Source organism: Syzygium oleosum, unplaced genomic scaffold (genome assembly GCF_021117445.2).
Source record: "Syzygium oleosum isolate NSW1041296 unplaced genomic scaffold, Sole_v2.1 Sole_v2.40, whole genome shotgun sequence".
NCBI classification, from domain to species: Eukaryota; Viridiplantae; Streptophyta; class Magnoliopsida; order Myrtales; family Myrtaceae; genus Syzygium; species Syzygium oleosum.
The window spans coordinates 2,275,156-2,300,610 of record NW_026607524.1 but is presented as its reverse complement, the minus strand read 5'-3'; the positions used below and the strand labels follow the sequence as shown (position 1 = coordinate 2,300,610).

Below are 25,455 nucleotides of genomic sequence, written 5' to 3'. Positions count from 1 at the left end.
AAAATTTCAAAATCCTCAAATCATATTCTTTTTGCTTCAATTTAACTTTGGCGTAAATTTTTTTACAAAAATCAATTAAGAACCTAGTTTTCCAAAAAAAAATTTCAGATTTAGGTTTAAAATTAGCCAAAAATGAAATTACTTTGTTTTTAGTCATTTATTAGCATAACTTTATTCACAACATGTGATCTAGAGGTCATCCCGCTTCCAATCGTTGAAGCAATTTTGGAATTTTCCATTTGGGATAAAAATTTCCAATTTTTAGCCCTAATCAGGGGTCGCAATTAATTTTTCATGGTTTGAGCAATTATACCCTTAATGAGCTCATTTCCTTAGTGGCAATTCGAATCCGATATCAATTTTGGCAAATTCATGTTGGAACTTCTCAATTTGACAAATTTGGTTCAACCGAAAGTTGCAAAAATCAAGCTAGTGTGGTTCGATTGAGCCGATTCAACTTGGCCCATTATAGAGTAGAGTTTAATTGAAGTAGTTGAGCTTCAATTTGGTCAATTGAAGTACAATAACAACATAGGTCTAGCTTGCGGCCTCATTTCAATAGGAATTCAATAAATCTAAGCATTTCGTGCACAATTAATCAACCTGGGATGATCCAATTGCACTTAAATTGATCCAATTAACATAGGAAAATTTTAATTTCATTTGAATTGGACAAAATTAGAAATCTAGGACGAAATTTGTAATGACCCCAACTCCATCTCCAGGGTCTTGATTGACGGGGGTTATGTTCGAGACATCCCAGTCTCGTTATCATCTCGATTCTTTTTATCTTGTTAATAAGCACATGTAGAAGACGTGAACAAACAAACTCCCTAGACAAACAACAGCTGAAATACTGGTATATACATCACACAGAACACACTACTTTATATTACAATAGTATATTTACAAGCCCTTTCTCTACGGGCTCTCTTTCCTGTTTAAATCACACTATAAGTATCCAGATAGATCGGACGGTTTCTATCTCCTCTAGCATGACTGCAGCTCCCAAAATTGATGTGAGACTTCCATGCCTACAACTCTGATCGATAAGGGAGTGAGTCAAGGGACATAGTAAGTAAAATTCCTAGTTCTCTACTAGGAAAGCATCTCAGCATCAAAGTCTAGCACGTATAGTACTTGCAAACAGTGTTGATGGCATATCAATAGCAAATTAAATGCTACGCCTTGACTATGTGCAAGATTCTCAGGCAATTTACTTTCGGCTTATCAATGAAGACATCAACACATCATATTTATGCATACCCGGCACACATAAACGATTCATTTAACTTCATCCTGGCTCAACCAGGCTCTCTTGGCTCAACCGAGACTTTCAGCTTCATATTGGGCATCATGGCTCAACCGAGACTTTCAGCTTCATATTGGGCATCGTGGCTCAACCGAGTCATCTCGAGGGCTACCTTATTCGAGACATCCAGGCTCAAACCTAGGCATCCGGTTGGCATGGGGACATCCTCACCACCTCAAGTGGCGATGAAATATCTGATGTAATGATGATGTCGATCGTAATTGATCTATCTACTGAGAATTTCACCTGCGAGTTTGAGCAATAGGTTGAAGGTCCCTACGATGAGATAGTAAATGGAGCAAGAATATTCTCAAAAGATTAATTGTGGTATTATTTTTCAGGAATCAAGCTCTCACGGGACTTGTAACTATTTTAAAAGCTTAGTGAAGTTTGATGACCACTAGCGTCATTCTTGTTGGCATGCAGGGAACAAAGGATCATATTATTTACTGGGCCAATGCACTAAAGAGTCTAAGATTAGGTATTGCATTAAATAAAATAGCCGTGAAGGCATAATCGAGCTATAAATAGATTTGAAGTAGTTTGTTGATGCAAAGTTTTACTTGAAATTGATGATTTGATATTGAACTGTTGAGTATGACAAAATTTGGTTTCTCAACCCCATGCATGAATTTAAATCTAGGTAGTATACATGTTTAAGATTAAACTCAATTTGTTTCAATTATTAGAAACTTAAAAACCAAATCACGATGCGAAGCTTGAACTTCATCACAAGTTCTCATAAAAATAAAAGTGAAGGTAATATTTTCCTAACATCCTTTAAATTATTAACACGGTTTGCAAGCCATATCAATGTAGTACTACAAATTATGACTCCTACAACATGGCAAATCATATATATACACACACACATTGTGAGATTTTCATTGGTTCTTTCAAAGGATTTGGCACTACGTGTGATCTTCAATTATGTAGTGATAGAGAGTTCTACTGTATATTAAATTCATCATTCTAATAGAGTAAGTTATCTTTAGATCGCTATATACTAACACTCCTGTCGAAGATCATATTATATCCCGTATCTATTATCTAGAGATAGAGATTTAACGAATACTTTCTATTTATGCGCTAAAGTTGAAGATTCTTTTTTTTGGTCTTCGTAGGTGGACAGCAAGAGGAAGTTTCCTTCTGATGAGGGCCTTCCCTGGGAGTCCGCCTTGCAAGAAGAGAGTGGCGCCTTGTAGGGATGCAATCTTTATTTTTACTTGTCGGTGCCCGCAAGCCTCATCCCCCCTTGTTGGAAGTGAATCTTTTTCATCCCCACTTCTGGGGATTACTAATGATTGTCACAATGCAATGAGCCTGAATGTTGGCAAGCTCATTCACTAAATCATCCTCACGCTAGGTTCTCTCTGGAGGGTTATTAACTTGTGTAATCTTACGGGTGTCAACCTAGCCACTATCTTTTTCAAGGCGTGGGAGTTGTCTCTACCCTTCTTAGTTTTATGCTGGAAGGGAACCACAGGGAGGGATCGACGCCTATCAGTTGACTATATCCCACCATAGGATGCAGCCACATCCTTTAGGAGTCTTACGGGCATTAACCCAGCCACTATCTTTATCGAGGCATGGGAGCTGCCTCTACCCTCCTTAGTTTTACGCCGGGAGGAACCCTAAGGTGGGGCCGGCACCTATTAGCTGACTGCATCCCACCATAGGATATGGCCCCCTCCTTTAGGAACAAAAGTATAAGGGGTCATTCTCCCCAAGAGAGTTCTCTCCTCTATTTTCCCGTAGGCCTTTTAAGGACCTGCCTAGGTCCGAAAGTTGGAGATTCTAAGGGTGGGCATGTCAAATCAATTTGAAATTGAAAATAACGACGCTAGCTAGCTATATTTTTACAGATTTTTTATTATTAAGTTAATATTACGAAAAACCCCAAATTGATACACTTGTGATAAATTTACCCAAAATGACCACAAAAAACTCCAAATAGATATATTTGTGATAAATTAATCTCAAATTAATTTTTTGACCGCAAAAAAAAAAAAATCCAAACCGGTACATTTGTGACAAATATATCATCCTTTAAATTGGATTAATACCACAAAAAATCATAAAACTGATACAACTGTGACAAACGGAGCGTAAAATTTTAAACTGGTATACTAGTCAACTGTCAGTGTCATCCAACTTGGTAATTTAACAGTAAAATTTAATGAAAACTAACAAAATAAAATTGTCGCAAGTGTACCAATTTAGGCTAAATTAGTAAAAGGTGCACTACTTTGGGGTTTTTGGAGGTCAACAAATTAGTTTTGGGTAAATTTGTCACAGATGTACCAGTTTGAGATTTTTTTGTGGTATTAACTCTTTATTATATGATTAACATTTGCAATATAACCTGTATAATTTCTTTTTCATTGATATCGCCCTTCCATCACCATTCATTTGAGTAGTTATTACAATTTAAAAATATAATTACTCACATCAATGAGGGTAGTTGGCACTCACCTTGGCCGGCAATCGTTGGCCGATGACCTCGCTAGCCCACAGTTGGGAAAAAAAACAGAGAAAGGAAAGAAATGAAAAAGAAAAAGAACAATAAGAAAAGAAGAGAAAAAAGAAAAAAAGTAATAAAATTCAGAAAAATAAAAAATTGTTCACATGAACACCGGCCATGCCACGTAAATCGTCTAGCCTCAATGTTAGTGATTTTCGGTCAAAATTGGTTGAATGGACTCCATTGGTAAATTGTCAAAATATTTATGATTCAATTAGCAAAATTGAAAGGTTTGAGACTGAATTGGCACAAAAATAATAAGTTTATGACTTTTTTGGCATTTTTCCCCTAATATCTCACTTATACTAAGCTCAAGTTGTAAATCAAAATAAAATATCTTATCAAGACTATTAATCTCACTTATACTACATTTTACATAGAAAAAAAAATCATAGTATGAGTAGGGATTAGTAAGCATCACAATGGAGAGAACACGGCGCTGAGCAGTGTGGCTATGGCTATCTTGGTGGCAGCTAGGCTTTTCACGGTGGTTGGGACGACGGCGAGCAATGACAATGGCGGCACAGCGCGTGGAGGTGGCTCAGAGGGAGAGGAGAGAGAAATTGGGAGCAAGAGTTGTCCTTAATGGGTGTGATTTTTAGAGAATGCGGAGGCATTTTGGCAAAGGTGAGCATTTGTGGGAGAAGTGGATTGATTTAAAAGCCCTCAATTGGGTTGCGGAGGTATCCGTATATAAAGCGGAATTGAATTTAAGATGAAAAATTATTTCTAAATTTGGATGATATGAATTCGAAAGGTTAATAGGAAAAAAGGCGTCTCAAATATCCAATGTCTACCTTGACAACAATTAGCTAAGCCAAGCATCTAAATCACTACGTGACTATTTACCTTGCTTCTCGACTTTGTCAAGGAGGTTGAAAATACTTGTGATTGCTTTTTTAGAAGTTATTATTTGATTTGATTTAATTTAGGAATTGATAGAGATTCAAAGCATTGTTTTTTTTATTTGTTGTCAGGAAGGCTACTCTGAACTAGTATTAGAATAGAAAGGATCAATGCCAGACCTCGGAATTTCCTTATTAAAAGTAGAACATTTATCGGTAAGTAGTGATTTTAACAGCATCAAATATCTAGCAAGTGCGCTTTATGTCAACAATCAATACAGTCACCTACTCACCATCAAAATGGAGCTAAATCTCACAACACTCCAAGTCTCCTTTGTAAAGTCAAAGATCGCTATGGCCTCTCCACATGCCTTGTGTAACATCCTCAATTTTAGTCCATGGGAAATGGCTATGGTTTAAGTTTGGTAGTTTTTCAATTGGAACCAAATTTTTACTCTTGTTTTGAAAAAACCAGTTTTGGATCCTTGGTACCCCTTCGTTTTGTTATTTTTGGGAAGACTTTTGTGATTCGAATTTCTAAATACTTCCTTTTTGAAAGTTTCTCCAAACATCTTGAAGTTTTGTATACTTTAATTTCAGAATTTTTGGACTTGATATGAGTGGTACGATGGCCTGATTTTCAGACCTTGTAAAACTACCCAGAATGGGTATTTCGGTGATGTTCACCCTTCCTTTATTTCTACAAGCTTTTCTGGGCCGATTTTGGAAAAGTTTCCTTCACAAAAGTTGTTGAGAACTTTCTTTTCTATAACGTATATAAATTTGGAAATTTTTCGAGATGATTTGGATTCTGGACAGAGCTTGCTTTGAGAGACAAGAATTCTGTTCCAGCGAACTATTTTTAGTCTATCTTTGAGCTACTAAAAATGGTGTTTACAGAGAGATTCAGATTTCGTGTTCTCATGAAAAATATTTGTTAAGGTCTTGTTTATGACATATTCAAATTTGAGAATTTTCGGAGTCCATTTACTATGTTTTCAAGTCCGATTTCGTGAACAGTGCAAAGTTGTCCGATTTTGTCAGATTTCAAAGATTTATCAATTTCTATATGAGAACGTTGGAATCTCGACTTGATGTCTTTTGGTGATATTTGAGGACATTCCCGCGCCGAACCTCGGGTTGAACAAGATTATTATACATGTTTTGTCGTGGAAAATCCTCGGAAATCATTGAATTTATTATGATGCGGGTTTGCGACTTAAGTGTCGATTAGTTGTTATTGTGCAACCCGATGGTGCTAAGTTATTATGAGCCGAACCGACATTTCTAGTAGGCCAAAATAGGCTCTGCGTTTGTTTTGTTGGGAAGAAACTAGAAGATAAGGCTTTGACATGGTCAAAGCTTCTCCTTCAAGCTTCCATCATTAAGTTTCATTAATGCCATTTAATGGCCCTTGACTTAGAAGCCCTATTTCATGATGACAAGTATAAATGATCTTAGACTTTGGAGGCCCTATTATTATGGGGCACAAGGCAAGGCCATTCGCCCAAGCCAAGGGGAAGTCGAGAGAGAGAGAGAGAGAGAAGCCAAGGGATAAGATCCAATTTAATGCCCTTAATTGCTATATATCATGACTTTTAACTATTGTGCATTACTGCACATTAATGCTTGGCTTCTTCTCCAAGCCTATTTGGCTATAAAGAAGCAAGAAGCCTTCTTACGTGAAATCCCCACACTAAAACCAATCACTTTTCTTGCCTTCTTGCTTCCTTGTTCCTCATTCACGCCCAAAGAAACACACAAGCCAACCTCGTTCTTCCTCCTTGCTCGTTTGGCCAACTAGGAAGTAACACCCGATACTCGCCCAAGGCCCCGTTTTTCCCCAAAATTAAGCTTGTTCCGTGCTCAAGCCAAGCTACCAGCCACTTTTTTCCTTTAATATCTCGTGTTCTAGTGGTTGTTAAGTAAGTGAATTCCCTAATATCGGGAAAGGAAGTTGCAATACGTTGTAACATGGGTTGCTTGGCTCGTTTCTTGGTTTCATGGTTGTTCGTTCTTTCTTGACTAACGATGTTCACGTGTGGCACTCACGTTTGATGTTTGTTTTGTTGGTTTCGTAGCATGACTTTGCTATTTGAATTGCCATCGATGCCGATACGGTAATAGTCGACTTGTGTGAACGACAATTGTCTCGTCATCGCTTGATATTAGTTTTTTCACTTGCTGAGTCTCCCCGACTCATCCCCCGTTGTTTCCCTTTTTCAGGTCTATAGGATGGCATCTCCCCTAGCCCGCGTTGGCAATCCCGTGGAGCAGAGAGCCGAAGTGCTCACCGTGATAGATGTTAGAGAAGACCGCGCCTACCGCCGAATCACGACGCTTGTGATGTTCGATGAGGGCCTAATGGACCTGGTGCCTCATCCGTACATGGCGTGGTATTGCTATGCGAACGGAGAATGGGTTGGATCTTTATGTGGGTTCAACGGTGCTTTGGTAGTGCGGGCGGCCGGCTCCGGAATAAAGTCACGGGTGGGATGTGAGATGACCTAGCGGACGGGACCGGGGTGGAGGTGAAGAAGCGAGGAGCGAGAAGCCGTATTGGGTATAGGATAACCCAAGTCAAGTTTTGTTATTCATAGTTTGTTATGAAATATGTATTGTTTGCCATAGCCCGAATGGCTTGTTAAAACATGTTTGCATGCATTGTAAACATAAGGTTTGCTCATGATGCTTCTTGTCTTATTCCGCTGTGTGCATTGATTGTGATTGTCAGAGAAATGCTTCTGTTTGTGTGTAAAGAAAAATAATAATGAACGGGATGTCACATGAATGACCCCGAGGTGGGGGCGTTACACCTTGTCCTCAGCATCACACCATAATAGAGCTGGCAGGAATAGCTATAATGCTGCTGTGAGGATGAAACTGATCGCCATTGGTCCCGAAAATGCCCTCGGTAAATGGAATTTGCCGGCGAACACTTTCTTGGCGATAATCTCGACGGCCACGTAGAGGCCGTGCACAAGGAAGAAGGAGGTGACCACCCACTTTGGCTCCTTATACCATCTTAGCAATATTAAGATATTTACTTGATTCTACATATCTCTCAAATTTATGCATATATCTCATTTGATAGTGCATATCGTTGATTAATTATATTTAATATTATATTTATCTTCTCACCTTTAATAATTATTTAATAAATATATAAATAAGTTCATGTACTATTTATCAATACATTAAAATATATTGAAAATTTCCATTTTCTGTCTTTCATGTTATTACATTTTAGAGTAAACATATAAAGAGGCCCGCTGGGAAGCATGAATGATGCCGGTAGTGGGGCCCACGTCCTCTCAATTCACCTGGCTGGAGGGCCCATGCACCGTGCATACAGCTGGAAGCCACGCTCAGAGCGCTTGGAAGACTTCAAAGTCTTCAAGCTCCGTTTCCTCGCTCGACCCGGCAAACACTTCTTTGAGAGCTAGGCTTTTTTCCGTGTGCAGAGCATGAGGAGGGCCCGACCTCCTTCGCAAACCCAGCGATCAACGTCCCCCCCGTCGTCCCAAGCGACTACGGCAACCGACCCCTCCGACGACTTGGCTAGCCAGTACCAGGAGCCATCGATATTCATTTTCACGAAGCCCTTTCCCGGCAGCGACCACGAACACGGTTCGATTCTTATCGACTTATTCTGAATTTGCCCTGAAGAGTTCGGTTTCATGAGATCCTTGCTCAGAATGAGTGGGTTGTCCACAATCGAGGCCAAATCTGGTCGTCGGGACTATAATACCCATTTGTATTTTGTCGCGTTCCTTCCTGTGTAATTGGGACCAAAAGTCTCCCCGATCAGCTTTTTAACAAGAATAGACGAGTGGATTTATGAAAAAGATTGTGGGCTAATCTCAAGCCTTCCCAAAAATTTAAGTTTTTTTAGAAGAATCCGTGATTTAGCATTTGATTTCATAATACTAGTTATTGTACATGTTTATTTTTATATGTTTGAATTGACTTTTGTTTTTTACTTTTTGAGTTTTTGGTTTTCTTAATTCTTGCGGATCGATTTTGTTGATTGTTGGTCTTTTCCAGTTTCCTAGATTCACATAGCATGGACTTACAAAATCAATGTTATATGAGAGTTTCATAGCATGGACTTACAAATGATATGGATCATTGGGTCTTTGAATATAATATGATCATCTAAATTCTTGCCTTTTGTTTTATTGTCATTATGTTTCTGAATTTATACATTGGTAATCTCACTCATGATGTATTCACATGATATGTTAGTGGTTGAAACCTTCAGTCAGCCAAGGGCAAAGGCCTATCTTGTTCGCACGCGAGGGAGACAGGGAGAGAGCTGCTAAAGCTAAAGTTTAAAATGGGGAGCTCAGAGGTAGGAACATCATCCGGAAGCGAGTATCAAGTGTTCCTGAGCTTCAGAGGACCCGACACTCGTTATGGATTTACCGACTGCCTCTACCATAACTTGACCGATGCCGGCATCTGTGTCTTTCGAGATGATGAGGAGCTCCATGCTGGTGAAAGAATCGATGAAGCGCTCCAGGGAGCAATCGACAACGCTAGGATCTACATACCCATCTTCTCTCGAACCTATGCTTCGAGCAAATGGTGTCTCCGCGAGCTTGCACAGATTGTGGAGAACACCTCTAAGTCGAATGGGAATAAAGAGATCCTACCTATTTTCTTTAAAGTGAAACCTAAAGATGTTAAGCTGAAAACCCAGTTATATAAGAATGCCATTTCCAAGTTGGAGTGCGAGGAGCAGTTGAGCACTGAACAAGTAGATACCTGGAGAGAGGCTTTGAAGGAGGTTGCTGCAATGAAGGGTTGGGAAGTCGAGAAACGCGAACGGTGAGCTAGCTGCATTCTAAGATCCTTATTTTTCCCTAATATTTTTTTCTTGTTTGCAAAAACTAAGTAAATAATTCATAGATAGAAGGAACATGTTAGATGCAGGTAGGAGGAGAGAATTAAAAAACATAAAAATTCATGCTAGAGCTACTAAAATTGTTAGTGTTCTTGATTTCACTATAGGCACTTTCATATGTCTATTTTTATTGAAGAAATAAAAATAGAAACGAAAGCTCATTTTTTTTCCTTTGGTTGATGGTCTATATAAATTTTGTTTCCATTTTCACCTGTCATTTAGTAAGCAACTCTTAGTAAAATTCTAACGCTTCTAGAACTACTACTCAAAACTTAATAACATAGATGTATCACCACAATTGAGGTGGGACTTCCACGAATGATACTAAATGGTATGCGTGTGTAAAAATTTGAAAATGTTGAAGAAAAGGCATTTTATATAATGGGTGATAAAGTGGAATAATTGAGTACCATACACGTTCCTGTCTAATAATTTGATCTTTCAATTAATGCATCAGACATTTCTCCTCCTCAACATATAATGTACCACTTCTAAGGTTGTCCCATGAATATAACTGATAAAATGCTAATTCGCAATGCATAAATAGTTGTACAGTTATCTTGCTCAAACAAGATTAACATAATTCAAAGATTGCTAATTACATGCTGGGTCAAGTCAATTTTTGGGTGTCATGACACAATGCGACACGTGGCACCTAGCAATGTGCATGAAAAGCGCGTTTGAAAGTGATGTAGATTCATATTTTTTATGGTTACATAGAATTAGCTATAAAAATCAAGTCAAAACCTTTAGGGGTCGATTCCATCTTTCTCATCAAATGTTTGTGTTATGCATGCTTGGTGTTATTTTGGAACGTTACACGATCAAGTACATGTAAGGTTTGCACAACAAATCAAATGACAAATGTTAAGTTATCAAAAGCAATAACTAAGAAAACCTTACAATCAATATGAAATTTGAGAAGACATGTCTTGATTGTTGATGTCCGATCAGTAATTGAAGTATTGCACAGTTAAGCAGATTCAATTGAATAACATCAACTCCTAAGAAACGAAAAAAAAAAATGAGATTCTGTCGAAGTTTGATGGAATTGTATCACGAATGAAAATTAATTAGTAGATTTTTTTTTTTTCGCAATTTTCCCCTATTGAAACGGTCTTCCTTCATGACAGCCAAGGCAAACTAATCAAGTTTGTCGTTGAGGAGGTTGTGGATAAGTTGAAGATGAAGGAAAAGCCCGTGACTGAACATTTAATTGGAATCGATGATCGAGTGAGAACAGTAAGAAATATGTTAGACGTAGACTCTGGAGGTGTGCGGTGCATTCAAATTTATGGCATGGGGGGTATCGGTAAAACGACCCTTGCCAAGGTCGTGTTCAATCAACTTTCTACCCACTTTGGAAGGTGTTGCTGCTTTCTTGAAGATGTTCGAGAAAAGTCGTCAAGAACGGATGGCTTGGTTGAATTGCAAAAGAAGTTATTATCTGAAATAGGAAATGCTGCAGGAACAGCAAACATCGATGAAACTGACAAGGGAATGAGGAGGATTGAAGAAACACTTAGCAATAAGAAGGTCTTCATTGTACTGGATGATGTTGATAAAAGTGAACAAGTGGAGAAACTAGTTGGAAAAGGTGCTTTGTGTTCAGGGTCTAGAGTACTGATTACTACTAGGAACATTGATGTTTTGCGAATCACTGGACCAAAGTACGATATATTAGATTATGAAATGGAGGTGATGAGTAGTGATTATGCGCTTCAGCTCTTCAGCAAACATGCATTTAAGAAGGACTCTCCTTCGGATGATCGTTATGATATTTCAAAGAAAATTGTATCTACTACCGGAAGACTTCCTTTGACTATTAGAGTAATTGGTTCATTTCTGTTCACACAAACTCAAGAACTATGGGAAGAAACATTGGACAAATTAAGCAAAGCACTTCCAGAGGATGTTTATAAAAAGTTGAGGATTAGCTTTGATGCATTGACTTTTGAGCAACAACAAATTTTTCTGGATATTGCATGCTTTTTCATTGGTGAGGAAAAGACAAATGCAATTCATATGTGGAGAGATTGTGACTTTTTCCCAATTAGTGGAATTGCGGTCCTCAATAACATGTCCTTGATAAAGATTGTAAAAGACAATAAGTTTTGGATGCACGATCAACTTAGAGATCTTGGAAGGGAAATTGTTCGTCAAGAAAATCTGACGAATCCGGAAGAGCGTAGTAGGTTATGGATTCAAGAGGAAGTCCTTAGCGCAATAAGTTCAAAGAAGGTAGAATGCTTCACGAGAGAACTAATAGATTCTCTTTTTTCCATATTATCCTCGAGGATATAGAATGCTGATAATCGCTCATTCTTGCTCTCAATTGCAGACGAAGAACAATGTTCGAGCAATTGAACTCAATCTTCATGTCCCTATCAGAAGTGAAGAGATTAGAAGGTTTAAAGAACTACGGTTCCTTAAATTAGATGGAGGAACCGTTGTTGGCGACCTAACTGATTGTTTTCCCGAATTAAGATGGATTTATTGGAGATATCCTTCTTCACCGTGTGAGATGACCAATATGCGCTTAAATAATGTAGTCATTCTTGAATTTACTTCAGTTCACTTTATAGATGATCAGAAATTATTTGACTTAATAAAGGTGTGTCATATGCTTATTTCTATTCTTTGTCCTTGAAAGCAACATTTGAATTGCTCTTCCTTTGGATAATGCATTCACTTTTTACAGGAGGCAAGAAAATTGAAAGTTCTTAGTTTTGAGAATTGTCAAAAGATAACCAGAATGCCAGATTCATTAGGATGCTCAACTTTAAAGAGGCTGACTTTTGGGTATCGCCATGGTTTAGGGAAGATTGACGGCTCTATCGGAAAGCTTGAGAATCTGGAAGTGCTTTGGGTTAAAGGAAATTTGAAAGGTCAAATTCCTTATGAAATTGGCTTGCTTCCGCGGCTGCAAAAACTGGTGTTAGAAGAATGTTATGAAATCCGAGAGTTGCCGGCACTCCCAATAAGTCTAACCCATCTGATAGTGCCATCTACGTCATTGCAGGTTGTTCCGGACCTCTCAAACTTGACTAATTTGGTTGAGTTGGACCTAAGTGACAACTTTCATATGGGCGGAATTTCTACCAGTGACTTGAGGTGGATTGGGAGGTTCTCTAACATGGGCAGACGAGATAGAATTCTTACCGGTGACTTAAGGTGGATTGGGAGGTTATCCAAACTGGAACAGTTGAGATTGGGTCTCCCCCGTGTCCCTGCTCCCACTGAGTTGGCTTCCCTTCCTAAGCTTAACCGACTCCTTTTGTCTGGATTGGACCTGCAAACCTTCACGCAAGTTCCCTCTTCTCTATTAGAGCTAACCCTTGAGAATTTCAATTCAATCGCGTTACACTCCTTCGACCTGAAGAATTTGTCAGATTTAAGGCTCTTTTGCTCTCAAATGCAAGAGATTCAACTCGATGGGCTTCATCTTCCAAATTTAACAATGCTTTACGTTGAAAATTGTGGACCCCTCGAGAGATTCATGCTATCCAGCATGAGGAAGCTAAAAGAGGTCGCCATGAGTGAGTGCCCAAAACTAGACGAGATCCACATCGCCGGGGTGTTGGAATCGTTGGAAATATTGGATATTTTTGACTGTGAGTCCTTCAGAAGGTTCGTGTACGTCGACACACATTGGGAATCTTCTCATGAATCTTCACTAATCCTTGCATCGAGAGTCTTCAATAAGTTGTGGCGTCTCTCGCTACAGAGTTGCGATAAGATACTCAGTATTCAAGTTGTTGGTATGTCGGAATCGTTGGAAGAGTTGGCATTTTCTGGTGATCATTTGCAAAGTGTTTGTGGTTTGTCAAACTTAAAGTACCTCAAGTCCTTCGAAATAGATTCCGCCCGTGAGCTACGGATTGTCAAGGGCCTCGATGAGTTAAAGTTCTTGAACAATTTGGAACTTATGCTATGCTGTTCGTTGGAAAGTTTGATTGATGTATCGACCACCCAATTGCCAAATGATTGCCATGTATATATCTTCTGTTGCCCGAAATTACGTGGGCTAAAGCGGGGAATTTTCTCTGGCTCCATCCAGAGTTTCAAGCATTACAAGGTGAGTCAAAAAAACCATCCACAAACATGAATTCGATTTTAGGCAGATTTATAATAATCGTGGAAAATAAAAAAACTATCATACAAACATGAATTAAACTTGGTCTCGCTTACTTTATAAGCCAATTGACACGTGATGTTTTCTCTCTCTCTCTTTTCCCATTTTTTGTATATGAGAATGTTTCATAGTTAAGAGAAGTCTAGTTTTTATCACAAATGTTTGGAAAACTTCATATTGTAGGAGATATATATAAAGAATAGCTTAGAGCCTATTATTAAAATGTTTTCTCGTTTTATACGAAGCGAATGGTTTTACTTGGCTTTTTTTCTATGAAATGTACTTCACTTTTTTGTCTATATATTTTAATTAATACCATTCATTATGAAGATGAATTCCGTGATTTGCGATATTTACGACAAGTGCATCGTAAGTCCTAATACTAGTCGAGAAAGTGTAATTGAGTACTAAAACTTATTAATTTGGTGCAATCGAGTCTCTTTCTTAACTTCGTCCAATTTGGTTAATAAAAAATGCTGAAGATGTATTTTTTATTAATTTCACTCTCCTACGTGGTATAGAGCTTAGAAGAAAAGGTCTGCCTGCAAAAAATGTCTGTCCGTTCAAGGTTTGCCCCAAATTTCCAAGCCCTAATTTAGCTTTCTTCTCCAGTTTTCTTTCTTGACTTCTCCTTATTCGTCGGGTTTTCTACTCAAGTTCTCCTCACCTCTTCATCGGTCTTTCTTCGTGGAGTTCGCTGCTTATTTGTCGATCGTCTTGTTCTTCGTCCGAGTGTCCCCCTTCTTCTTCTTCGTCGAGTCCTCGCACAACTACTCGATGAGAACAACGATGAACGTCAAGTCCTCTTCTTCCGAGCCCGACGGCATGAACAAAGGTGTTAAAATCCCCTTTTCTTGTATTTTACTTTCGTCCCCATGGAGATATGGTAACTCATTTTGAGGTGTTTTCTCTTGTGGACTACATAGGTCTGAAGTTTGGGAATGATGTCAATGAGTAAATGCAGACACAGAAAGTTCTTGCGATCTTACTAGTCTTAGCAAAATAAAAGATGGGATTGTCCAAAACAAAACGAAAAAAAAGACACGAATTGTTTGCACGATTTTGTTCGGGTTAATTAAGGTGGGAGCAACTATATTTAATGCTCAATTTCGCGGTTTTCTGCTTCAGAAACATGCTAAAAATTATTGGGGATTTGGCTTCATTATCTTGCATAACGCACTTTGAAATTTTTTGAAAATTCAATTTCAAATTATTATGAATACATCTTTTGGCCTGGGGAGTCAAAATCAAGGTGTCGTCTTTAGTTCAAGTGCTATTTGTTCACTTAGAATCTCCAGAATATCCAATTATTGTGCAATTCCTTTAGTATTGTATTTGGGACATTTTCAATTTAGAGCTTGAATTAGCCTACATAATTTATTTGACTACCTAAAGTGTTAATTATTTTTGGAGTGCCAATTTTCAATGACAATCTGGTCTGAGGTGCTGAAACTTCTACTGGTACAGGACCATTTGTGCTTTGGGTAAAAAAAGCATGTTTTTGTTGTTACAATCATCAGCATTAGATAGAGACTTAGGGAAGACGGTATTCCTTTTTCTTCTTTCGCGTTGCCAAATTTGTTGCTTGGAGCCCTTCAGGCAATGTGACTAAAACCTGGATAAAATGTGTTTGTTTAGGAATCTTAAAATTGGTCTAGTCAGTTCTTTGTCAATTCGAATTTGAGTAAGGCCAACATGTGGTTATTAGTTGTCCTTCCTCTGGTGAGGCCGCAAAAATGGTGATATACAATGCCACGGGTTTTGTTAATGTCTCTGGTTTTTTCAGGAGGAAGAGAGTGTGCCGGTTGCAGAGGGCAGCGCACAAGAAGGAATGCACGTACCAGGAAATATGGAGGAACTCCTGGCTCCATCTGAGGTAACTTCGCGTCGGTAGACTAGCCGTATGCCTGAAGTTTGAACACATGGTTTGGTTGCATTCAGTGGGGACCGTACTGAAGTGTAAATGCTTGGTTTATTAGTATTCCTCCTCACAGCCAAGATGGTGGAATATATTTGGTTTATCAGTGGGGACTGTACTGAAGTTTAAATACTTGGATTATCAGAGGTCACCAGGTTTCTGTTGCTTACTTGGACTCACTTACTTTAAAAGCCAGTCGACGCATGTGGTGTTTTCTCTTCTTCTTTTCTTCTTTTTTTATATGAGAAAGTTACATAGTTGGAGTAAGAGAAGTTCAGTTTTTGTTACAAATGTTTGGAAAAACTTCATATTGTTGGAAATATATATAAAATAGCTTAGAGCCTATTATCTAAATTGTTTTCTCGTTTTACATGAAATGAATGGTTTTGTTTAGCTTTTTTTTCTACGTAATATACTCCATTTTTTTGTGCATTTCTTACTTAATACCAATTATTATGAAGATGACTTTCATGATTTACGATATTTATAGTGAAGAGAGAACATTAAAGGGAGACTTACAAATATTGTAATTGAGTGTCTTCTTTAACTTTGTCTAATTTGATTAATGGAAAATGTTGGCGGCGTATTTTTTATTCATTTCTCTCTCCTAAGTGGCATAGAGCTTTAAAAAAGGGTTTGTCTCCAAAAACGTCTCCTTTTAAGGATTTCCCCATATTCCAAGCCCTAATTGAGTTTTCTTCTCAAGGTCTCCTCACCTCTTCACAGGTCTTTCTCGTCCATAGTGTACTTCTTGTTCGTGGAGTCCGCTGCTTATTTGTCGATCCTCCCGTTCTTCATTCGAGTGTCCCCCTTCCTCTTCGTCGAATACCCAAATTTCCTCTTCATTCGAGTGCGATGACGTCGAGTCCTCGCACAAGTGCCCAATGAGGCCGACGACAACGTTGAGTCGTCTTTGTCCAAGCCCGACGGCATGAATGACGGTGTTGCAAGCCACTACATTGAGCTTAATCCCATTTCTTGTATTTTGCTTTCGTTCTGATGGAGATATGTGAACTCATTTGAGGTGTTTACTATTGTGGATTGATTAAATCTGAAGTTTAGGAGTGATGTCAATGGGTATATGCACAAACACAGAAAGCTCTTGTGATCTTACTAGCCTTAGCAAAACGACACGGATTGTTCGCATGATTTTGTTTGGGTTAATTAAGGCGGGAGCAAACTATATATAATGCTGGATTTCGCGGTTCTCTACTTTGGGAACATGCTAAAAAAATTGGCGATATGGCTTGATTATCATGCAAACTGCCCCTCCGAAAGTTTTTGAAAATTCAATTTCAAATTATTATCAATACATCTTTTGGCCTGGGGAGTCGAAATAATGGTGTCATCTTTAGTTTAAGTGCTATTTGTTCATTTAGAATCTCCAGAATATCCAATTATTGTGCGATTCCTTTAGTATTGTATTTGGGATATTTTCAATTTAGAGCTTGAATGAGCCTACATAATTTATTTGACTATCTAAAGTGTTATTTATTTTTGGAGTGCCAATTTTCAAGGACAATGTGGTCTGAGGTGGTGAAGCTTCTACTGGTACAGGACCATTTGTGCTTTGGGTAAAAAAAAGCATGTTTTCGTTGTTACAATCATCAGCATTAGATAGAGACTTAGGGAAGACGGTATTGCTTTTTCTTCTGTCGCGTTGCCAAATTTGGTGCTTGGAGCCCATCGGGCAATGAGACTAAAACCTGGATAAAATGTGTTTGTTTATGAGTCTTAAAATTGGTCTGGTCAGTTCTTTGTCAAGTCGAATTTGAGTAGGGCCAACATGTGGTTATTAGGTGTCCTTCCTCTGGTGAGGCCGCGGAAATGGTGATATACAATGCCATGGGTTTTGTTAATGTCTTTGGTTTTTGCAGGAGGAAGAGAGTGTGCCGGCTGCATTCACAGACGAATTGATGGTTTGGCATGCAGAGGGCAGCGCACAAGAACAAATGCACATACCAGGAAAGATGGTGGAACTCCTGGCTTTATTTAAGGTAACTTCCTGTCGGTAGACTAGCTGTAGGCCTGAAGTTTGAACACTTGGTTTGGTTGCATTCAGTGGGGACTGTACTGAAGTTTAAATGCTGGGTTTATTAGTATTCCTCCTGATGGCGAAGATGGTGGAATTTACTTGATTTATCAGTGGGGACTGTACTGAAGTTTAATTACTTGGTTTATCAGACGTCACCAGGGTTGGAAGAAGACCATGAAGCAGGCGAGCAAGCAGCAGCCCCTGCAACAGGCTCAGCAGCGGTAGCGGCAGCAGCAGCAGCCTATCCTGCAGAATACGTCGGGGAGCTTGAGTTTCAGCAGCAACATGTCGCTGTTGAGGGAGGAGGGCGAGGAGGTGTCGAGTTTGGCTCTGTCCACTTTCAAGGCCAAGGAGGAGGAGATCGAGAGGAAGAAGATGGAGGTCCGTATCCTCTCTCACTTGGGTCGGATCAAGGGAGAGACCGAACGCATGACCACTATTCGCAAGGTATGAAACATGAAATCCCCACATGAAAATGGTTTAATTGGGGGCTTTTTCTTTTCTATGTTATGGTAATAGCAATTAAGAGGTGAGGGGTTTTTGTGGTTTTATTCATGGAGAGTTTTTTGTTACTTTGTTTTGCGGAACGAACAGAAAAACGGCAGCGGAGATGACGGTGGCCAGGATGAAGCTGTTGAGGAACAAGAGATAGGCAGTGCTGAAGCAGATGAGGCGCGACATCACGTTGCTTCTTCAGTCTGGTCAGGACGCCACAGCTCATGTCCGGGTACATCTAGTTCTTCCACTACGATTTGCATTTGGTTATTGCATTGGCAGTTGGTGTGGTTTTTTGTATTGGACGGAATTCATGTCTGTTGAGAAATTGGTCTTGAGCAAAAAGGTTTACTCTCAAATTTCCAGTGGTTTTTGTACGTCTAATTTATAATGAGAATGCTTTGAGAGTGCTGAACTTGAAATAATCATATCGGTTTTTGGTTGCATTCAGTCATTTGTATCACTCGGAGTGAAAAAATAAAAATTCATATTCGGATGAATCTTTGAGATTTTGAATCTGCATCTTATTTGATTCATGAAATGCTCTTCACATAACACGGACTTCTAGAAGACTTAACATTCAAGTAGGAATGCTTTTATATCCGAATCAATCACCCGAGACTTCGGCATTCCAATCGGCGAGGCTAGTAAAAAAATATGGGGGACCTACCTAAAAAGCCTAAAGGTGGCTTGCATATGTGAGGACACAAGTATTTAAACCTCTGATAAGCCGTTGGGATGAGGAAATGAAAACAACGAGGCTTCATTTTATTCCTCCTGCTCTGACCATTCAGGGTCAAATTTTTAATCACTGACTATGGTGGAATGTTTCCTGCTCGAGGGGGTTGTCATTTCAGTGTCTCGCTTCTGGGGCACCTCTGATAGAACCCAGATCAGCATGTGCAAGTTACACCTGGTGACCAGCCGGCAATTCATGGATATATTAGACTATACATGAGGCCAAAGCTGTTAAGTTCCCTAGAGAATTTTCGTAACAGAATGAGAAGGAATCAGAAGTTCTCCAATAAGAATGGGAAGAACGATGAAAGCTTTCTGTCAGATTGCCAAACAGCCAACAACTTTCCATTAGAATATCTAGTTTTCAATAGTAAAGCAACTCTGAAGCATGAAGCGGGAACAAGTACTGAAGATGAGGGAAGTAGGATTTTCAGTATTTCAACCCGACACCAATGGACACACCCGCCTCCATAAACTATGGAAGGCTTAGAAACTTCCCACCAACTCTCGCATTAGACACGACCAGCATAATGACACAACAACTGCATAGAACAACTGACAATTAATATATCAGATTTTCTTTCTTCACTCGTGTGAGCTCTTCCTTTTAACAGTTATACTTCCCCCATTGAGCCTTGATTTCAGCTAGAAGTTAGCTCATGTCGACCTTGTCGCACCTCGATTGGCTTGATTCGCACGATGCTTGATTCCTTGAAGGAAGTCGGCTATCATGTCCCTTGCTCGATCTGGTGTGTTCTGATCAACCCCACGACTTACCACAACCATAAAAGCAATTCCTACATTTTTCCATGCCTTTGCTATGAGAATTGGTGATTGAAGACCACAAGAGTAATTAAGCTCTGAGTCAATCTCATTAGGAGTTACACCACTTGATTTAGACGTTGGCGCCCTCTATATTCTGGCCGCCATTCTTTGATTTGGCAATTGAAATTCTACTAATTGCAACAGAAGCAACAGAAAAATGCTCCAGAAGAAACGTATGTTGACTATCAGGTTCATATCAATAATTCTACTAGGGGCTTCTTCACTATAACAAGACAATGCAAAGCAAAAGGAAAAGCATCCGCATAAAAAAGAAGTGGGCTTCGTTGTTGCAAGAAGAATAATGAATTCACAGACATGACCATGTATAACCTGATCACAAGAGCATCGAAGAAATTGATGGCATTTAAGAACAAAGTGTTAGCTGCATTACAACTCAAGTCATGTGAAGGTAAAGTGTAACTCCCGTTTTGGACTATAATAATGCTACGAAGAGATTGGTCATCCCAGAACCTTCACATCTTGCAAGAACTTTGAATTCTGTCTCATTTTCTTTTTCGTGCTCTGACTTTTATTCCTTACTGGGCTGCCATTACGGGTGTGTTTGTTAATGTACCAAATAGTAACTGATTATATTCTTTTATTCTCGGGAATAGATTTAGAACATAAATCCGTTTGGCAAATTTTTTGTTCCCAGGAATAGAATAAAAAAAAATATTCCTCGAAATATATTTGAAACAGAATCAAAAATAAAAAAAAAGTTGATTCTTGTTTTCGAAAACAACTCCACAATCATTTTTTCTTCTCTTCTCTTCTCTTTCTTCTTCTTCTCCTCTCTTCTTCTCTTTTCTTCTTCTTCCCAGCCGGTTGCTGAACTGCCATCGGCAGTCGCTAGCGACCAGCTGGACGAGGTCCGGCGAGCTCGCTAGAGGCTCGCCTAGCCACCGGTGAGGCTCCAGTGACCTCACCCTAGCCTGGCAAGGCTCCAGCGAGGTCGCTGAACCTCGCCCAGTCGATAGCCGGCCGACATTGTGGCCAGCAACCGGCAATGAGGGAAAAGAAGAAGAAGAAGAAAATAAAAGGTGGAGAGAAAAGAAAAAAAGAAAAGAAAAATATAATAAAATATTAAAAGAAATTATAGGTCACAAAAAAACTTAAGGGTCATACCAAATGTATTTCTATTCTGGGAATAGAAATTTTGGATAGTTATCAAACGCATTCAAATGCTCAGAAACTCGTCTAGGGAACAAAATAAAAAAGAATCATTTTTTATTAGAAATTGTTTTTAGGAAAAGAATCATTACCAAACGCATCCTATATGTGGGTGAAATAGAGAGAATCTGTTACAAGAGCTCGCCAAATTCTACATCAGTGACTACCAAAAGACAAACATAACAGGAACACAGACGTATGCAAGCCTCGCCGAGGAGCTGCAAAGCGAGAGATGTAACTGCCCATGAAAGACAGATTTTCTTTTCTGTTTCCTAAGCGTTGTCTCAAGATTTATAAAGCAAATCAGAACTGGAGCTAATAAAAGAGCGGATAACACAAATGATGATGATTGCAATTAGAGATCATGACGCTAATAGAACGGTACCCATAGCACCGGATGCTCACAAGGAATGACCGAACAACAGCAGCCACTTACCAGTAGAACGAACGAAGAAGGAAAGGAGATATTCATTCTTTTAGTCGTGAAGGTTTCATGTCGGGTAGAATATAGTGTCTACTTCTGCTTCTCATTTAACTTTTGATGCCTAGGTTGAGTCTTGTTTTTAGCTTCCACTATAAATTAGTCGATTGTGTACGTGAAAAATTCTTAATTTAGCTGGATTGAGAACAAAACCAGTTTTCATCAAAGTTGTGATAAAATTAACAATACACAATGTATTTATGTGTATGCAAAGATGAAATTTAATTAGCTTTCCTAACTATGCTAGAAAGAAAGGGGGAAAAAGGAGGAGGGAAAGCATTATCTACTTTTCGTTCTTTGGTCGAAAGACTTTATCTACTTGATTTGTAACGAACCTTTTTTCATTTTCCGGTAATAAGATATTGCTCTCTTCTAGAAACTTATATCTTAGGCGGCTAAGACGTCAAGCCCATTGACATATGTTACTATTCTCGTCGACCACGTAGGGTATGAGGCAAAGATTAGGTTAATAGTTTTGGTATAAAATTGTTTCCATTTGGTGGTGTGAGAAATTGAACTCATGTGATGGGGCCAATCCGCATACACAATCCCGGTCTTTAATGACTACACGAATACCATAATATTTACGATATTTTTTTTCACATGATATTGTTTCCTCTTATATATTGATCTTTTCTCATATTTTAATATCAATGACTGCAATTAACCTGCAGATTGACTTTCGCCAGTATCTATTTGAGGAATTTGAACATCTTCTATCTAATTTCTTGTATATAGTGGATCAATCCGCTAAAAGTGTCTAAAATTAGGTATCTTATTATAATAAAAAAAATGCTATTAAGGCACAATCGAGAAATTCATTTGAAGTAATTTGTTAGTGCAAAGTTTAACTTGATGTTGATGGTTTGATATTGGACTATGAGTATGACAAAACTCGGTTTCTCAATCCATGTTTGATATAGATTAAACTCAATTGAACTCAATTATTAATAACTTATAAACTAAATCACAATGTGAAGCTTGAACTCCATCTCAAGTTCCCATTAAAAAAAGAAGTAATATCATACTATAAATGATATTGATTATAAAGGTTGACTAATAAAGTTAAATGAAAACTCTTTCAGCTCTATTGCGTTTTAATTCTATGTATATATAACTCGATACTTTTATCTCGATTTTTTTTTTTGTGTTTTATGCTATAAATGATTGCCAAGAAATTCTTGGGGAAGATGTGGGACTAGTCGGACCAACTAAATCCGTAACAAGATTCCGAGTGGTGCAGTATTTTCAGACAAGTAAACGGGCTCCTGCCCATCCCCAGCCCAAAACTCCATTGGGCTCAAACACATAGCGAGGCTTGCCTATGCCACCAATTTTCTTGGTTAAGTCTGCCCATGATCATGGTCTATTAGGGTGCATATGGTAACGTTTCTATTTCTGGGAACAATTTCTTTTCAGAAATAGTTTTTTCTATTTCTATTTCCTGGATGAGTTTCTAAGCAAAATAATGCGTTTGGTAACTGCACAAAATTTCTATTTCTAGATCAGAAATGTGTTTGGTAACTGCACAAAATTTCTATTCCTGGAATAGAAAAAGAACAGAAATGCGTTTGGTAACTGTACAAAATTTCTATTCCCAATTTTTTGCGTTCAAATCTATATCTTTTATTTAACTATAAGTACAAGTTATAAGTGAAAAAAATCAATAAGCATGATTTATTGGTTTGTCTAATCCTTTTTAGGGGTTTAAAACCCCTTTTAATCCCTAAACTAAGGAATCTTCAAAAATACCACTTGGGCACCTCAAAAATTTAAATTTCACTCAAAGTGGGTGGCCACAGGTATTCTAAGCCATTATGTAAATTTTTTTATATTTTTTGGAGTAAAATTTATTAAAATTTTTTTCTTTCCCTAAATCTGTTTCTTTTTATTTTTCCGAAAATTTTTTATGAAATTTTTCTAATTTTTTCAATTTAGGGATTTTACAAATATTTAAGGGTTTTCTGAGTTTTTCTGATTTTTATGGATTTTCTGAGAATTTTTCTTATTTATATGAATTTTGGGATAATTTTCTAATTTTTTATGGGATTTTTCTGAAATTTTTCTAATTTTTATGAATTTTTAAATTTATTCTAAGCCATTATGTGAATTTTTTATTTTTGATTTTTTTGGGGAAAAGTTTATTAAAACTTTTTACTTTCCCAAAATTTGTCTCTTTTTATTTTCCAAAAAGCTTTTTTTGATTTTTTTAAATTTTTTCAATTTCCGAATTTTGCAAATTTTTATGGATTTTCTGCGAATTTTTCTGATTATTATGAATTTTTGGAATTTTTTATAATTTAATTAATTTTTATAATTTTTTTTATTATTTTGGCCGAGAATGGACCGGACCGGTGCTTTGTGACGGTTTGCAGACGACGGAGGATGGAGGAGGAGCTGAGGTCGCAGCTTGAGGACCGGACCTTTTTATTTCTATTTCTATTTCTGGGAACAAAGAAGTAGATTTTTTCTACTTCTTATTTCTGCTCCAAATCTATTTCTTGGCCACTTTTCTATTCCAGGAAATAGAAAAATAAAATACGTTACCAAACGGATTTATGTTCTTTTTTTGTTCCAGGGAACAGAAAAACAGAAAAATAGAAAAACAGAAGCGTTACCAAACGCGCCCTTAGTAACTTAACAAGCGCTCCATAACACGTTGGCAAAATAATTTAATTTTTTTTAAATAAGGTCAATTAACTGAATACATGCACATGCGAATGCAATATAAGCTAGCTTTGTCGATGGGTTGCTTTCCGATGCTTAGGAAACCTTGTGCATGAAACGCAAAAAGATGCTTACGCTCAACTGTTTCCTAAAGTAAAAGACGAGAGCGGTTTTCTCCGATTCAGCCTCTTCATTTTTAGTCCTGGTTGACGACATTTGAAGTGGAAAGACCGTAAGCCTCTCTCTGTATATATATTTATCTTGATTTTGCATGCTACGGAGGATTCCCAAGTTCATATCGAAGAAGTTCAAGGAGGCGAGTGTATTACAGCTTCATGCTTGGTATACAACCAACTTCAGATGGTGGAACTCTTACTGAACTTCCTAATGATTATGTTTTCCTTTATAAAAGCAACCAAGTCACAAGTCACAACAAAAGGCAAATACTTCTCGCGGATGGACTTTATCCTTCTTCTCGCGATCCGGAAAAATTGTCTAGACATACCGGAGGATGACGGTCAATTTTTCCCCAGCCTCCATAATTTATCAGACTATCTAGATTGCGCTATGTACAGTACCAATGCAAGAAAGGGATAATTAAACAAGGTGGGTTCAGAGAGGGAGAGAGATACCTTATGTCCGAGAGAGAATTGCTGCAACAAAAACACTAAGTTGTTGTGTTTTTTTTTTTTTTGCATTTTGAAGCAATTTTAACAGCAGCTTAGACATACAGCTGCAGATCGCTAACATAAGGTTCGACTACACATAAAAGAGGTCCTATCTTGGCTAGAAAAATTTTTCTAGCCTCGTCGTATCTTGAAGATGTGGGAATCATAGTAGTTCTTCCAATGAACTTTCTTCAACAAAGAACACAAGTAGTTTGTTTTGCTCTTCATTGTTTGCTGGACCTAGGACATTTATGTCAAAAACGAATAGTTAGAATGCGGGCTCGACAATGATCACTATACCTTTGATGATAACACTAGCCTCATCCCTTCGAGTGTGGGTCATGAGTCGACAATGGTGAGCACAAAATGATGTTTGGAGATCTCTATTGGGTGTTATGATGGTACATCATCTTACAAATCATATGAGTGTAGGAAAGGACTAGGCATAATCGGCGTGAAACCAGCACAAGAAGTAGAGATCACTTGAACATCCCACAATTAAACCTTCAATAATTTGGATTGGAGAAGGATTTAGAGAAAAGCTTAGATCACAGAAAGTAAAAAAATTAATGAGCAGAGGGGCTCATAATATATCTGTAAAGCATATCAAATCATAGACAAGATATTACGTAATTGCTCTAAAAGCTTATTTCTTAAAACAGAATGAGCAAAACGCGATCAGCCACGTCTTCCATCACTTGAAAAAAAATGCAGAGACGTGAATAGAGGAGCT

At 38.2% G+C, this 25,455-nt stretch overlaps 2 protein-coding genes across 3 annotated transcripts; both read left to right on the top strand.

The window, feature by feature from the left end:
* The first annotated feature begins 7,954 nt into the window (after nucleotides 1-7,954).
* Nucleotides 7,955-17,514, top strand: LOC115665915 (disease resistance protein L6-like). The gene is made up of 7 exons (XM_056305943.1): nucleotides 7,955-8,311; nucleotides 8,930-9,514; nucleotides 10,724-11,831; nucleotides 11,932-12,204; nucleotides 12,292-13,668; nucleotides 15,789-15,790; nucleotides 16,407-17,514. The coding sequence occupies exons 2-7, from the start codon at nucleotides 9,021-9,023 to the stop codon at nucleotides 16,576-16,578; spliced, it is 3,426 nt and encodes a 1,141-aa protein (XP_056161918.1). The 5' UTR covers nucleotides 7,955-8,311; nucleotides 8,930-9,020; the 3' UTR covers nucleotides 16,579-17,514.
* Nucleotides 14,425-18,690, top strand: LOC115663843 (uncharacterized). Of its 2 annotated transcripts, XM_056305940.1 has the most exons (5): nucleotides 14,437-14,560; nucleotides 15,512-15,601; nucleotides 17,521-17,640; nucleotides 17,828-18,125; nucleotides 18,273-18,690. In XM_056305940.1, the coding sequence occupies exons 2-5, from the start codon at nucleotides 15,557-15,559 to the stop codon at nucleotides 18,290-18,292; spliced, it is 483 nt and encodes a 160-aa protein (XP_056161915.1). In that variant the 5' UTR covers nucleotides 14,437-14,560; nucleotides 15,512-15,556; the 3' UTR covers nucleotides 18,293-18,690. The 2 variants fall into 2 exon arrangements, with proteins under 2 accessions (XP_056161916.1, XP_056161915.1); XM_056305941.1 differs by lacking the exon at nucleotides 15,512-15,601 and having other exon boundaries at nucleotides 14,425-14,560.
* Nucleotides 18,691-25,455: the final 6,765 nt, after the last annotated feature.